Raw genomic sequence first — 15,057 nt, forward strand, 5'->3', positions numbered from 1 at the left:
CTACATTATGTAATGATCTCCAAAAATGACAGGAAAAAGAGGAGCATGGATGGCCGATGTGTGACAGTATTTGCAGCCGCTGCGGCGATTGGAGCCAGCTTTTATGTCCTTTGGGCTCCTTATGGAAAGAAATCTAAGGCAACAAGAGGTGGTTAGTGTTACTTTGTTCTTTTTAAGACGAAGCACATGTCAACTTAATAGACAACAGCGTCAATAATTTCTTTCATAATCTCACAATCGAAGATTGTGGTTTATTATTCATCACATAAGTTGCATTATCAGTTATATTCCTATCTTTGAAAGTTAAGCTCTCGTCTAGAGTTTAGTAACACTTCTTATCTACTTTGCTTACTAACAGATCGTCCCCCTGGTCTCATGAATCTTGGGAACACTTGTTTTATGAATTCCATATTGCAGGTTTGTACAGTCTAGTCATATGTGTCGGTGGTGTGATGATTTTGGTGAAATTTGTTGGGTTCATTAAAGTAAGGGTTATGTGGGTCATTTAAGCGCAAAGAAGGCAGATATAAATGTATTTTTGCGATCTATAAGTCATGAAATGTTGATGGGATTACAAGATGAAGTTTGACAGGCTAGAGGCACTGGAAGAGTGAAGTGTCCTGCCCAAGGGCACAACACATTGGACTTGGCTCCTCTATTCAGAGTCCAACACATGAGCATTTGAAGTGTAATAATCATGGCTGGGTATCAATGAGGTTTGTTTAACTCCTGGGGGTAGGGGGGGGGGGGACTCCCATATAAAAAGACGGTGTGCTTGTCGTACCTTTTAGAGCTTAAAAAAGCAGTTTTAGTAGCTCTTAGGGTGTTCACCCTTAAAAGTTCCACAGCAGGATCTTTTGCAGTACCTTTTATGGGACTGAGCCAAAAAAAAAAGGCCGAAGATTCTGAATATGTTGTTTTAGAATTGATACCTCTTAGGAATGAAACAAATTCAAGCCACACCCACAAAACAGGACCTTGGTACCTCTTAGGGGTTCTTTTCAAAATTTCTGACAAGCACCCACCTCCTTTGTATATGGGACTCATCCTCCCAGGCTTACACTAGGGTTTCCAGCTACAAAACTCTTGTGACTTCCTCACATGTCTGCATACTTTATCTTTGACGGGTCTTTGGTAGGTCTCTGCAGATTTTAAAGAGCTCTAAGGTTTGTTAAGATTTCTTCACTTGGGAAATTACCAATGCTTGTTGACTATCTCAGCCATATTTATGCTATTTTATGCATATTTTAACCTCCTACAGGTGGTAACCTCTCAGTAACAGATACTGTCTGTCTACTGTTTAACACCTCAGCACGTTCTTTGTAGTTGTTAACACTATACTTACTACTATACATAAATTCATAACTGACACAGGCATAATTCTGGGCCTGTCTGTTAAAATTAAATTTGATGGTGCCTGAATTTAAGTAATGTGCTTTTGGTGTAATTTATTGTTGTATTAAATTTGTTCTTTGATCTTGAAACTTTACTAGGGAATTGCAATCTTGCCATCATTTGTGGCATGGTTACAGGATTTTTCTGCCAACAGTGATGGTAAATCTCTATCCAACTTAGCAATGGAGTTGAAAATACTAGTAAAAGGTCTGTAAAAGTAACTGGAATACAATATCATGATGGTTAGACATTATAAATATTATTTATCATTAGAAAACATTTAAACAGGGAAATTAACATAAGTAAGGTTACATGGGGTTTCGATGACTTCATTTTGTCAATGTCGAAGGGGAAAGCATGTGAAATAAGAAATACATGTGTTGATTGGTCTTCAAGGGTATCTTTTGGAGATCTCTTGTTGAATGAAAACAAAGGAAACCTTTTGTTCTGCTAAACGATGAAGTCACCGAAGCATGGTATTTGCTGCTAGTTGTTCAAACTGATACAAGTTTTATCATTCATATAATTATGCTATTATCTTACTGTTGCTTTGTTAACGCAAGCGAATAAGGCACTGAACGGGCCAGATTTGAGTTTGTTTTGTCGTGACACTGGTTTGATACAAGGTCGATCGATTTTTTTCTGGTCTATTTCTCTACTTCTTTCAAAAATAGAAACATCTATTTTTAAAAAAAGCGTGCTGTTGAAGCTGCTAAAAGCAACTGTTTAAATTCGCGTCACGTCAAAATTCACCTTTGAAGGATTCGCTCCAATGCCGCTTGGAAAACTGAGTTTTTCTGCATACATTATTTCTCAAAAATGAAGTGCAAATCAATGAAAACAATTATTATGCAACAATGCTTTTCATGTCAAAACAAGTCAGTCTACCAAAAATTAGCTTGATCCTGCAAAAAATAAAAATCAACCCAAAAAGCAATATATGCCCTTTTTGCACAAAAGCCTTCAATTATTAATGTATTTAATAAATCTCATTGTCATGGGTATTAGAACAGGTGTGTAACAGAAGCCAGAAAAGTCAAAAGTTTAAAGTTTTGTCTTCCTACTCTTATGTTAGCTTACGCAGATCAATATTAACCTTTGTTTTTGATAGCACATAAGGTGTAATAATATTTACTGGTATTTTATCATTGTGTTTCTATGAAGCTTTGAATAGTGGTTTTGTGGAAGGAGATGATGTCATTTGCCCAGACTCTGTGTTATCTGCTCTTATTTCTCATGGCTGGTTCATACCTACAGAACAGCAGGTCAGTGGTAGCTGACAGTGGAAATAATCCACATTTCTGTACTATGGTTTTGGTTTTAAAGGAATCCATGATAAAATGATGTTGTTCTTGGGGCTCTCATTTAATATACCAGTAATCAGTTTCATGTCTATGGCATCAATAATTGACATATCAGCTTTCTTTTGAGATTTTAAGATTTATGGGTTATTGACCAAGCTTGCTCGGTCAAGATGGCTGGATATTGGCCAAGTTCTTTTTTTCCGTGTTTATGTACCGAGACGGAGTCAAGGTCCATAAACTCACAAAAAAAAGAACGAGGCCAATATCCAGCCATCTTGACCGAACAAGCTTGGTCAATAAAGATTTATTATATGGCTTTCGGGGAAATTTTTCTTGCTGGACGCGGCGGATAGTCCTGAGCAGGCAAGATAGCTCCATCTTGCCCGCTCGGGTAGCCAATCACAGCACTGAATTTGATTCATCTTGCCGCTCATGGAGCTAGCCATATAGTAAGTGTTGTTATTGAATTGACAATATGACATATTGTTTTCACAGGATGCCCATGAATTCTTCCATGTTCTTTCTTCTACTTTAGATGATGAAATGGTAATGATGGCTCTTTATAGACTATTTTAACCCATAAAATATTTTTGCTTGCACGTGATTGGTCTAAACACTTAACATGAATGAATCCAAGAGATATTCTCCAATAATATTTTTGAAAGAACCCATGTGTTGTGAAAAATATTTGAAAGGTAACAAGCTCAATAGCCTCCATTTGGCTTTAACAAAATGCTCAGGTATTTGTCCTTGGACATTATTAGTTCCTCACAGCTCACAGTGTTCCTTGAGCTTCGCACTTGGAAAACTGTTTGCCTCTCAGAACTGAGAATATCTGTGGAGAAAATAATAGCAGAGCTGTGGCAGGCTGAAGGACCACCAAGCAGAGCATCATAACTATAGGAAGAGAACCACATGCAAGCAGAGAAATAGAAAACCATGCAACCATTTTTTCATAGTCAACATGGCAGCCATACTCCAGCTAATACCTAGTCTTGGTTTATGGCATACATCTTTGATATGGGGCATCCGTGTTATGATGAATTGGCACCTGTCAAAACAAGGTATCCACTGACCACTATCAAGTGACCATATCACGAGCTCAAGTTTGTTGCTCATGGAGGTCAAGTGTTTGTTTTTAAAGTTGACCGCTGACCAAGCACTATGTTTTGATTGAATTGCAGGCTCAACTGACCCTAACTTGTAATCAGGGCTGGTTTAATGCTAACCCAGGATTAAAAGTTAACAAGTTTCACCGTTTATGTTTTGTGTAAGTTGAGGTTATTCAAACTCAAAAGAGAAGGCCAAACAACATAAACAGAGAACCTCCCTGCAAAGCTACAAAACTCAAATCAAATTTCTTGCTTATCCTGGGTTAGCTTAATCAGACTTTGAATGACCCAGCCAGAGTTGCACTTTTAGGCTTTGCTTAATCTAGATATTATCCATGCTTATTTTTGTGCTAAATGGAGGCTACTGTTTATGTATTTCTTAAATCTTGCCTGTATATTTGACAAACGGTATTTGCAACTGTTCTAAGTAATCTCCAGTTTTGATATTTAACCCTCAAATTAGCATCAAATTATATTTAAAAAGAAACAAGTCTTGCTCGGTTTGCCTATTGCAATTGTATCAGTATCTGAAACTATTCATCTTTAAACAGATAATATGTACAGCTGAACCTCCCCATAACCAACCACCCCAAATATCCAGTTGAATTCTGATGACAACCATTAGTGCTAGTCTTTAATCTCATTCACTTACTGCACTGTTTACTGAAAGGTCTTTGTTCAATCTTTTAAGGAGACTTATACATTCATTTATGGACTATAGACCTTGCCATTTCTTTTTAGTTTTATCATTATTGTTATATACACCTCAAATGTTTGGCTCACATCCTTGATTCCTAACAATGACCCAAATATAATTTGAAGTATAAAATCCCACCTGGTAATACACCGTGTCCTGGAAAAATAAGTCCAGCAAAAAGCGTTTTGAACAAATATAAGCCCAGGACTTGGATAGTGCATTTATAATGCAATGTAATTCTAATCACAGGGTGAACCTGCAGGTGTGATGAACCTAGGTGATATTGCTACAGTTGAGGTTAGTGATAATGAATTATGTGTTATAAAGTCACCCAAAATTTTTTCCTTGGTTTACTGGATGAGAGGGCTCTGTCTGTTGAAGAATTTAATGTCACTTTGGCCCAGTTAAGACTCTCTGCTTCTCCCATGCTGAACTTAATTCAATTAGCTAGGTTTGACTGTAGTGTGAAAGAAATGCGACTCTGACTCAGTCTTTGTACCAGAGTTGTACCAACTTTTGGATTTACTGATGCTTCATAACAAAAATCTCCTTGTAATTCCCAGTGGGATTGCAATCCAACCAAAATATTTTATGAATTTTGTTTGGCACAGCAGAAGCATGTTGTTGAATCACTGCCATGCCAGAGTCATGTAGCATGGCAGAGCTTGTCAAACTTAACTTCTTGCTGAACTCAAGTCAAGATTTTCATTCACATTTGTGAGTGTATTCAGTGTAGCAAGTGATGTGCTGTCATTTACAGAAACATGATGATTCAATTGAAGAGGACACATCCATGGTACACAGAAGCAAAGGTACCTAGTGCTTGTGTGTTATTATGTGTCAAATTTGGTCATGCACAATATAAATACTAAGTTTTGAGTGTCAGTACAGGGAAAGTGTAATATTTAAAGAAACTTTTTGGAACATGGCTGACAATATTTTGCGTCTTCTTTGCATCTCTACAAAATAATGATTCTGTCAATAAAATGTGAACCTGTCATTTTAGTGCCCATCAAAAGAGACTGCTGTAATAAACCTCATCTGCCATTCCATGGCTTACTGGCAAGCCAGCTGGTGTGTAAACAATGTGGAGCAAAGGTACATTTCACCCACTGACACAGTTCAACTATGGCAGATTTTTAATGTATGTAAATAATTAAGGTATTTTTTAATGTTCCCTAAAGGGGAAGGTTGGCTTACAATGCTTGACTGATTCACATTCTTGTCTGTTTTGTGCATTGAGATTATTCTACAAGCTTTGGTTACTCCAAATACAGATTAAGTGAAATTTGCATCTTTTCCTTGTAAAATGCATACCTTTTACTGACTGAGTTTGAGGTCCGTACTGTAAGTTATGGACTGAGTTTTTTCCTGCTTCAATTTATGGCCCAAGCGTGAAGCGTTCTGGCCGTAAATCGAAGGGGAAAAACAAAGATCCGGAACTCATAGTACGGACCAAGAAGACAAGGTTAGTAAGATATTTATTATATCTCTACAGTGTGTTTGACAGGTTTAGGAATGATTTCTATTCATGTGGAACAGCTTCAAATTTCTGACGTGCCTTGAAAGCAAAACAAGTCAATTCAAAATCGCTTTTAAGTAGTTAGCACACTTTTATACACAATTTAGAGTAAAAGAAAGTTGTAGACTTGTACTTGCTATAAAAGTTAAGAACAGATGGCAATAAATCATGAAACAGTCTTGCAACAAGACCAACTTTTGACCAATCACAACGTGTCTACTGACTGAGACATATAATAAAGTATTTTACACGATGATAGAAAATGACCTAGATGTCAGACGGGTCTTTAATTTTTTATTCTCTTTTGTTTAAGTTTTTAGAACCCATCTCCAGATCCAGGGTACATGTGATACAAGTATCAAAACTGCGTTTTTTTTGTGATAATTTTTTTTTTCTTTTTTTTGCACAGTGCCCAGTTAAGTTTGACAGTTATGATAGCCTGTCCCTCAGTTTACCAACAACCTTTCAGGTATTTTAATATTCAAGTTTATCCTGGAATTGTGGAAAGGTGGGTAGTCCACAATGTTTTAGATAGATGTATTCCTCTGGAACCATTGAACCCTACTGGCTCCTTTTCAGATCTCTGATTTGTGACACCAAACAGACTAGGATGTCACTAAGGGCTGGCTACAGGCTAATTTTGCCAGCTGAAAGAGAACTTAAATCCAGTTGAAATTTTGTACATGAAAGCAACGACTGAGATAAAACCTTTGGAGCTGCCAAAGCCAGAATAAACAGCTGGACTTGTTAATGATTTGGCTTAGTGTTTTCTAGGTGACTTCCTAGTTATGTCACTACAACTCTGCAGGAACAAAACTTAAACCAAGAGAATAACGATATAAATAAAGAGAAAATCATCAGTGAGGGGATTCTGTGTTGATGTGCCACCAAACTCTTGGAGCTAGCTTATTCAACGGAAACAACAACCAGTATGGAGAATTCATCTTTAAACCCTTATCATATGATTCTGTCTACAGATGGGCCTGGCACTAGAGGACCTGTTACATATGTTTGTTTGTTCAGAGACAGTGGATGCAGTCGAGTGTCATGGCTGCCGACAGCAGCAAAACACAGATGACTCAACCAGTGCTGTCAGGACTACATTTATCAAACGGCTCACACTAGGAAAAGTAACTGACTTATATTCGATCTTTTTTGTTTCGTTTTTTTTTTAATTAGGGTGGGCGTGCAAAACAGTGGTGATTCCCAATGAATTCAATTGTGTGGTGTAAACTTAGTAGTATATAATAATCTTGACAGCTGTAATTTGACATTTTATGGGGCCGAACATGGATCAATACGTAATTTAAAACAAATCAGGCATTGCTAGGTAACGTAACAGGTGCTTTGGACATGTGCCAAGCTACATTGCTTGGTGACAAGACATACCTTATGGACCTTATGGCATTAAGATGACATGATAATTTTCTTGGTACACGTATATTCTTCCAAATTACAACACTTCATCATTCATAGTGGTGTTAAAAAGATTTGGCTGAATGGTATTTCACGGCTAAGTCAGTCTTTGCCTGTTTTAATTTCCTGTTGTTTATTTTCAGTTACCACAGTGTCTTTGTATCCACATTCAAAGAACTTACTGGCACGCCAATGGCGTCCCGTATAAAAACAACTCCTTCATTAAATTTCCAGAGTTTCTTGATATGGAGCCGTTTTTATACGAGCCTTTGGAGCCGAAAAACTGCTCCCAAAAGGACTGTGCGATTAAAGATACACGTAAGATTGCCTCACTCTCAAATGGAGGTCTTCAAGTGACTGCAGCCAGGGACATGGAGCTGAATGGTTATCTAAATGAACTAGCCACTTCGTTCATTAAAGCAAACACAAAGAGGTAAACAATGATTTGTTAAGAACTTGTTCAGTCATGTACAAGATTAATGTCCCTTACTGTGATTTGTGTTATGCGATATTTTCCCGCACTTACCATCGGCTGCGAAATCCTTCAGATTTTGATTGGTTAATTGCGTGGTCGCAATAACTTTGGCATATAATTGGTTAAAGCCGCAGTTGGGGTCACACATTATACAATAGCATGTTTACTGTATTATGCAGCATTTGGCTACACTACGCACTTGCTCTCTCGCATAATTCTACCCAACGAGCGCAGCCAGTTCTCTCTATGCTGTAATTTAATGGTGAAGATTAAAGTTCTTGGACCAGGAAGTCGGGGGAGGGGAGGTTGAAGGTTGTTTCTTTGTATTTATCATTAGAGAGATAAAAGGGACCTTTCATCACGGAAGCAGTATGACCATGCGCTCCTCAGCAACATGGTCCAGTAAGTTTTTTTTATCATTATAAAGTTTCGGAAACCGAAAGATGTTGGGTTAAGTCTGGATAGTGTTTGACGCCTTTATTTTGTCTCTGTTTTACAGTAGCGGCCGTGCAGTTTTCAAACTAATGGCGGTTGTTGTTCACATGGGATCCGTGGATGATGGTCATTACGTCACTTACAGGAGATTTGAAACTCCCCAAGGCAATGAACATGCGTCCAAGTGGATTTACACGTCAGACGAAATTGTGGAGGCCGCGTCGCGTGACCAAGCCCTATCAAGCTGCGCTTATATGCTATTCTACGAGAGAACTACCAGATAGCTCGAATAACGCGTACATGTTTGGTTAGCGTGTTGCGTTACATCTTTTTTAAATATAATTCTACAGGCGTAACGCGGTGACTGCCAATAAACTGACTAGATGTGATTCTTTCAAATTTTGTAGGTCTAACGTATTTACTAAGACTTCACAACATATTGGTAGATGTTGTCCTGTTTCAAATGATGTATGCTGTAATCTGTAATCTAGATGCCTTTCTTATATGGACCTGACGTATAAACAGGTTTTATTCCGAGGTTGCTGCGTATCAATAAAATTATGGTCGTCTTCTGAAACTACAACAGCCTCAGCTACACGTTATTGTTAAAAGCCAAGCGACATGCATTTATACATCTATATTATCATTAAGATAAAGTTCTAGTTAGTTTACGGATCTTATAATGCAGACGCGTCTATGCTTTGGGTGGTATTGCCGCTTCTCCAGGTTGTCCTCCCTCTCCCGGGGCCGCCGAATACTGGGGTGGAGGGTACTGGCCGACTTGAGCTGCGGGGTACTGGGGATATTGTTGTACAGGATTGTGGTGGACTGGGTAACCCTCTGCAGGGTACTGGGTGGTAGTGTAAAGTACAGAGGACTGGGTCATAGACGGCTGCTGAACCACAACCACTGCGCCTGGTTGCTGTGACGAGATAAGATGAACAAGAGTAATCAAACTTAACACAAGTTTCACCCATGACGAGTGTCCTTGCTGGAAAGCTGGAATGCCAATCGAACCAAGAGACTCGGCGTCAAGAAAAAAACCGCAAAACTGGCCGCTAATACAGCAGCCTATATGTAACTGAATAAAATATTACCTGATTTCTAGCGCAGCACGTGCCCATGCATCCCACAATGGAGCCAGCGAGTGAAACGATGGTGCCAATCGCAGAAAATATGGTCAGAGCCAGGAACATCGCGTCAATGGAGGAGATCAGATCACACGTCTCCACTGGTAAAATAGCAAAGATTTGTTAACAAGAAGGCGCTATTCTCTCCTAAAATTCCAAACAGTTTTAGTGTAAATCCACGAGCGTTCTATCACGAATTTTTTCTCAGATTGGCTACGCTACTCACTATCTCTTCCGTAATAGATAGATAGCAGCGTAGCAGTGTGCCCTTGTCAACAAAATGACGGCCGCTTCTTGGCGTTTTCCAAGTGTCTGTGAAAAGGATTTAGAGAAACTTTTGAACGACTAGTAAATTTTTACTAAATCAATTAGATTATTCGCTCTCGATTTCTATAGGTGATAGAAATCTCGTGCTCATAATCTAATTGTTTAATAGCACTTACGATCTATGGGGATGGATTCACCCTCGTCGGTTCGGCAATGGCATTTTCCAGCATATGTTCGGCAGTCGGTTGCAATTTGGAAGAGACGCCAGAAAATGTAAGTCAGAGCTGCAATGGCAGTTTGTACGCCAACAACAATCACCAGGATGATGCAGGACACGAGAAAAAATATCATCTGAGGAATAGTGCACAGGATACACGATTAAACATTGGAAGTTTTCGTGAAATTTAAAGTTAAATCCCGCGTGAAGTTGCAATTCTTAGGCCTCCCCTCCTCTCCACCTGAAAAACAGAGAGGAAAATAGAGCGGAAAACATGCAAGGCGTCATCCCGTCTGTCCACCATCTTCGCGCTTGTTTCTTAATTAATCGCCGCTCTCTACTGACTTTGTTCAAGCACCCATGTAGTTGAGGCCCTGTCCACACAACACCGCAGGAATTTGAAAACGCAGATTTATTTCTGCAGTTAGGCGTACCGTCCACACTAATCCGTTTTGTAAACGGAGCTTTCCCCTTGCGAAAACGCTCTTCAAACCCGAGGAATTTGAAAACGCCGGCTTTGCGTATTAGTGTAGACGGAAAACATTTGGAAAACGTAGCTTTTCGAAAACGATGACATCACGATAATCACGTGAACTTTCCCTGCCCCAGTTCTCCGCTGAACCACAAATCCAGAATGACCGGTTATTGTTACGTTTTCAAATTCCTCCGGCGTAGTGTGGACGCAAAACATTTGATGCGTTTTCGGAGTGAAACCTCCGTTTTCAAATTTTTCTGGCGGCCATTTTCCACACTGTACAAAATGCAAGAAATAACATATGTCCTTCCACGACGTTTATGCGAAAAAGGAAAGAAACACGTAATAAAAACCCACTATGCTCAGCGATCGCATCACGAGCGGGACACAAGGGAGACAAGTCGTTCAGGAACCCACTATCTTAGGGGCTTAATGACGATGTTACCATAAGCACCTGGTAGTTATATGGCATTTATAGCTATTGGAGAGAAGAGAGGGAATATTTCTTCATTCAAGCTGGAGACTATGTGATTGGAGCATAGAGCATTCAATAATGAATAACGACTTCCCTTTGTAACTTATTCCAAAATAATGTGTATGTCCGCGGCCAGGACATGGTATTTTCCGCCTACTTACCATCGTCTTGTTTCTATATCGCCAGACGAGCAGTCCCAACAAGGCAGCGAAGATCAACTACAAAAAAAGCCACGCAGTGTTTGATGCAACATCCTGTAAAGTTGTATTTTAACACGGCAGAGAGGAGATCCGTATGATCAATCAAACAAAAATGCATGAAGACAGGAGAGCGACAAGTTATTCCAAGACATCTTAAAACATGTTAAAAGAGCAACAAAACTTGCCTAATATTCTCTCAAACTCGATCAACTATTCAACTGCTCACTCTTACCGAAAAGTATGTACCACGAAAATGCGAGGGACTCGTGCTCAAGCCTTGGTCAGGAATGTAAAGTGGAATTATAGTTGGACAGCCATATGTCTTGTTATATTTCTTTCACGAAGCTGAAATTTTCATTATTATAAATCTTGGCATCCTACACTGCCTTGACATATTATTTTTATCAAGTGACTTGTCACGTGATCATTTTGTTAAAATTTCGTAAATCGGCGAATTGGTGGCGAATTTTCGTTTTATTGATCAATAACAGGAGCAACAGGAGCCATAATCGGGGACTGAATTTTGCTTCAGTATTATGGGTCCCCGATTATGGCTCCCGTCAATAAATGAGCGTTTTCGATGCAAATTTAAATTATCTACCTTGCTACGTTTCGAATGATCTTACTTGATTTCGTTTTTACAAGATCTAAAGGATCAAAAGGCAAAAATTGCGTTGAAAAAAATGAGCTTTGACCCTATAAAATTTTTCTCAGAAAAGAGGGACGGTCATTCCAAACGTGAGAGGATGGAAATAATTGACCTGCATCTAAAACGCGTTTTAGTTGGATGATATTTCAAAAATCCGCCACCGATTCCTCAAATAATGGCTATTTTCCGCTAAACGTCACGTGACATGGCACGCGACCTGTCAGAAGCACCAATTCTCCTTAGTATTGCATTGCACATCCGTACTGCGCACGATTTTCGCGTCATTAGCGCGCGCAGATGAGCGCGTGCGCGTATAAAACGTAAGAGATTTCCCTCAAACTAAGCTCGATAGCGAAATAAATGCTCTTTTTCTCTTAAACGAGCACGGTGACCCCCACTTTTTACTTCATAATTTCAATGAGAACAATATCCTCAATAACTGAGAAAAAAATTAGCAGAAATCTATGGCCACTTTTTGGCAAATGAAATAAATACTACAGAGGGAGACAAAACGGGCCCAACAGCGCATGTCCAAATTATGTTTCCTTTAAAGGATAAAAAAATGCATGGCATTTGAAGACGTTTTTCTGGGATGTAGATGAATAAACAATCAAAGAAAGTCAAACTCTGTGTGATATAACACGCTGCATTGAAATTTCAGAATAATCGAGCCTTTTTATCTAAAGTTTGTCCATATTGTGCAAAATAATGTCATATGTTAATGTCCTTTAATTCAAATGGAAATGAATAGATTAAAATGAAATGGAATATTCCATGGTAAGCCTTCATAGCTAAATACTTTACATGGAAGTTATTATAAGGGCACGCCGGTAATTCAACAAAGGAGATACACTTCGTCGAAAATGAGACATTTCGCGGCATGCAGATGCATCACGAGTACTGCAGACACTCATTTAAAAATCTGTTTCCTCTCCATGTTTGTTATGAATAGAATTAATGGAAACAAACGCTCTCATTTTAATTATATTGAACATTTTTTATCTCTCTTTCCCTGCATTTAAATCAGCAAAAATCTTCTCTTGTCAGCTCAACTTCGTGTCTTTTTGTTAGTCCGTTCAGTTCTGTCAGCTTAATCTCTGGGTCCGGACGCACTGGACTGACAAAATTTGTTTGGCCCTTCCAAAAATCTCGACAAAATTTGTCTCTGCCAAATTTTTAATTTATCAAGCGTGGGCGCACTGAATCACAGCAAAATATTTGTTAACCACAAATGTCAATCACATGGAAATTAACACCATCGCTTGCGCGCTTTCAATTTGATTACATGTAGTCGTGAAACTTGCACTTGTACTTGTACTCGGCTGACTCGGGTGGACATACGGATGTACAAATTGAGCAGAGCTTGGTCCTGGAGATGCAGCTGGAACGTTAGCGTAGACTTGGGAACCGTAATAGTTGTACTGTGCGAACGGATCGTCATGGAGCATACCGAGGTACGAATCTTCCATGTTTATCGTTGATTGACGCGCAAATATAAATTTAATTTTGGCGGGCTTCGGACTGAAATACTCCGACTAAAAATAGAGATCAAATTTTCTTGATTGACATTTTCCTTCAAATCATGGCGTGTAAATTGACAAATCTGTCAGATTTCACGCCTGACAAAAAGTTGTCCCACTCCGAGGCAGGACGACGGCGTCTTTTGAAGTTTGGTAGGCCTTGACAAAATTTGGTAGATCTAAAAATCACCGGACGCACTTGTGTCAGGGAATTGATGACAGATTTTTTCGCAAAATAAACAAAAATTTGCCCAGTGCGTCCGGGCCCTCTGTTGACATATTGAGTGATTTGCCGTACTGAACTTGAGCAGCGCCGAGCTATTTTTCAAAAATAAGAAAACGCTCGCAATCGTAGCTTCATTTTCATATACCGTAGACCCTACACTGATTACAAGAAGACAGGGCGACCCTCTTGCCAGGGTAACGGTTTGCCTACCTCTTTGTAAACAGGGCTTTATACGACATATCTATTTCTTTCTATGACTAATTCAGTCTCTGGCCTTGTATAAAGATACACCTGAAAAAAATAGCTTAGAACCTGAGTGGTTCGTTCAATGCCTTCAAGTGTTTTTCAAAAAAATTATATCTGTAGCGAGAACGTCATAACGTAGATGTATAACAGAGAAACTAAATATTTTGTTTTGTTCATGCTAATGTTCTTCGTGCAGGTAACACGTAACATAGGTATGAAGTTTTTATTGCGTTTGTCTGATCTTGTCAGAGCGGTGTTAGTGTTAACTAAAGGGAGGATCGATTGACGAGCAATGCTAAAATCATCTTCCTAGAAATTTCGCTAATCATTTTAATTTTAATTAAAATGTGGTTATGTTGATGTTATCCTCACTAACCTCTACTTACATTATGCTTGCTTCACTAGTCAAAATCAGCCTTAAAACAATCTAAAAAGGATCTATTGTACTACCATAGTTACAGTCATCACAAGTAAGCTAGACTGTCTCAGTACAGGCTGAACTTCCTGTTGAGCTGGTTATTTGCCGCCGCCTGACAAGATTCTTCATTTCAAAAGTGACAAACACTGCTTGCTGATACATATATATTTATATATATATATATATACAGTTCAAGCGCTAAACTGAATACTTTACGAATAAACTGAGTAACTGTGTAGTAATAAAAAGCTAAGCATCGAGCGAATTTAGGGAAAAAATTGAATTCAACTCACCCCAAATCCAGACCATAGACCGTGTCCGCCGTAGCCATTGTATCCCAGCCAGATGAAGCCACAGATACAATTGCTAAGACCACACAGACCCGCTGCAATGCCTATCACTCCAGTCGACTTTGCCAAACCAACTTCAACAGAATTCGACATGATGAGAGTGTTCTTTTTTATTCAAGATAGCTGGGCCTTCGCAGTTTTCCTCAGAGGAAATCCACCTCAACCCAATGCGGTCACCTTGAGTTTCTCGATAAAACAAAAGTGCTCACCTGTTTCTTCACGTGATATATGCAAATTACATGACTGACAAGCAGGAGATTACTTATGTTTTTTCAGTGGTCGTAAAGTTTAATCATATTCCTCTTTCGGTTCGACGTGTCGTGAATTATCACAAACAGGCTGAAACCTTTCCAGCACAGATCGATAGCTCCATTATAGTTTTGTTTCTACAAGCATGTGAGTGGCTATTCAGAGGAGATTGAGATTTAAATTGCGCGTTATTTATTTATTTCTCTCAGTCTTGGTGAAAGCCACTTCGTCTTCAGTTTTAATCTTAACATCTTAACGCAGTCACAATCATCTTCGCGA

The 15,057-nt window shown here is 39.0% G+C and overlaps 2 protein-coding genes across 4 annotated transcripts; one reads left to right on the forward strand and one right to left on the reverse strand.

The window, feature by feature from the left end:
- Positions 1-12: 12 nt before the first annotated feature.
- On the forward strand, positions 13-8,939 carry LOC110046439 (ubiquitin carboxyl-terminal hydrolase 30-like). 3 transcript variants are annotated; one of them, XM_020752134.2, is made up of 12 exons: positions 13-151; positions 359-417; positions 1,494-1,602; positions 2,560-2,660; positions 3,195-3,245; positions 4,758-4,805; positions 5,269-5,320; positions 5,515-5,606; positions 6,440-6,499; positions 7,008-7,160; positions 7,590-7,879; positions 8,421-8,939. In XM_020752134.2, the coding sequence occupies exons 1-12, from the start codon at positions 13-15 to the stop codon at positions 8,638-8,640; spliced, it is 1,374 nt and encodes a 457-aa protein (XP_020607793.2). In that variant the 3' UTR covers positions 8,641-8,939. The 3 variants fall into 3 exon arrangements, with proteins under 3 accessions (XP_020607793.2, XP_020607794.2, XP_020607795.2); XM_020752135.2 differs by having other exon boundaries at positions 13-148; XM_020752136.2 differs by lacking the exon at positions 3,195-3,245.
- LOC110046442 (uncharacterized) lies at positions 8,384-14,745 on the reverse strand. The gene is made up of 5 exons (XM_020752138.2): positions 14,473-14,745; positions 11,082-11,138; positions 9,930-10,104; positions 9,454-9,587; positions 8,384-9,278 (listed from the first exon to the last, which is right to left on the reverse strand). Exons 1-5 carry the CDS (start codon positions 14,620-14,622, stop codon positions 9,051-9,053), a joined length of 744 nt encoding a protein of 247 aa, XP_020607797.1. The 5' UTR covers positions 14,623-14,745; the 3' UTR covers positions 8,384-9,050.
- Positions 14,746-15,057: the final 312 nt, after the last annotated feature.

The sequence above is a fragment of the Orbicella faveolata genome, unplaced genomic scaffold (assembly GCF_042242905.1).
Source record: "Orbicella faveolata isolate gen_17 unplaced genomic scaffold, um_ofav_v1 contig_47, whole genome shotgun sequence".
Classification (NCBI taxonomy): Eukaryota; Metazoa; Cnidaria; class Anthozoa; order Scleractinia; family Merulinidae; genus Orbicella; species Orbicella faveolata.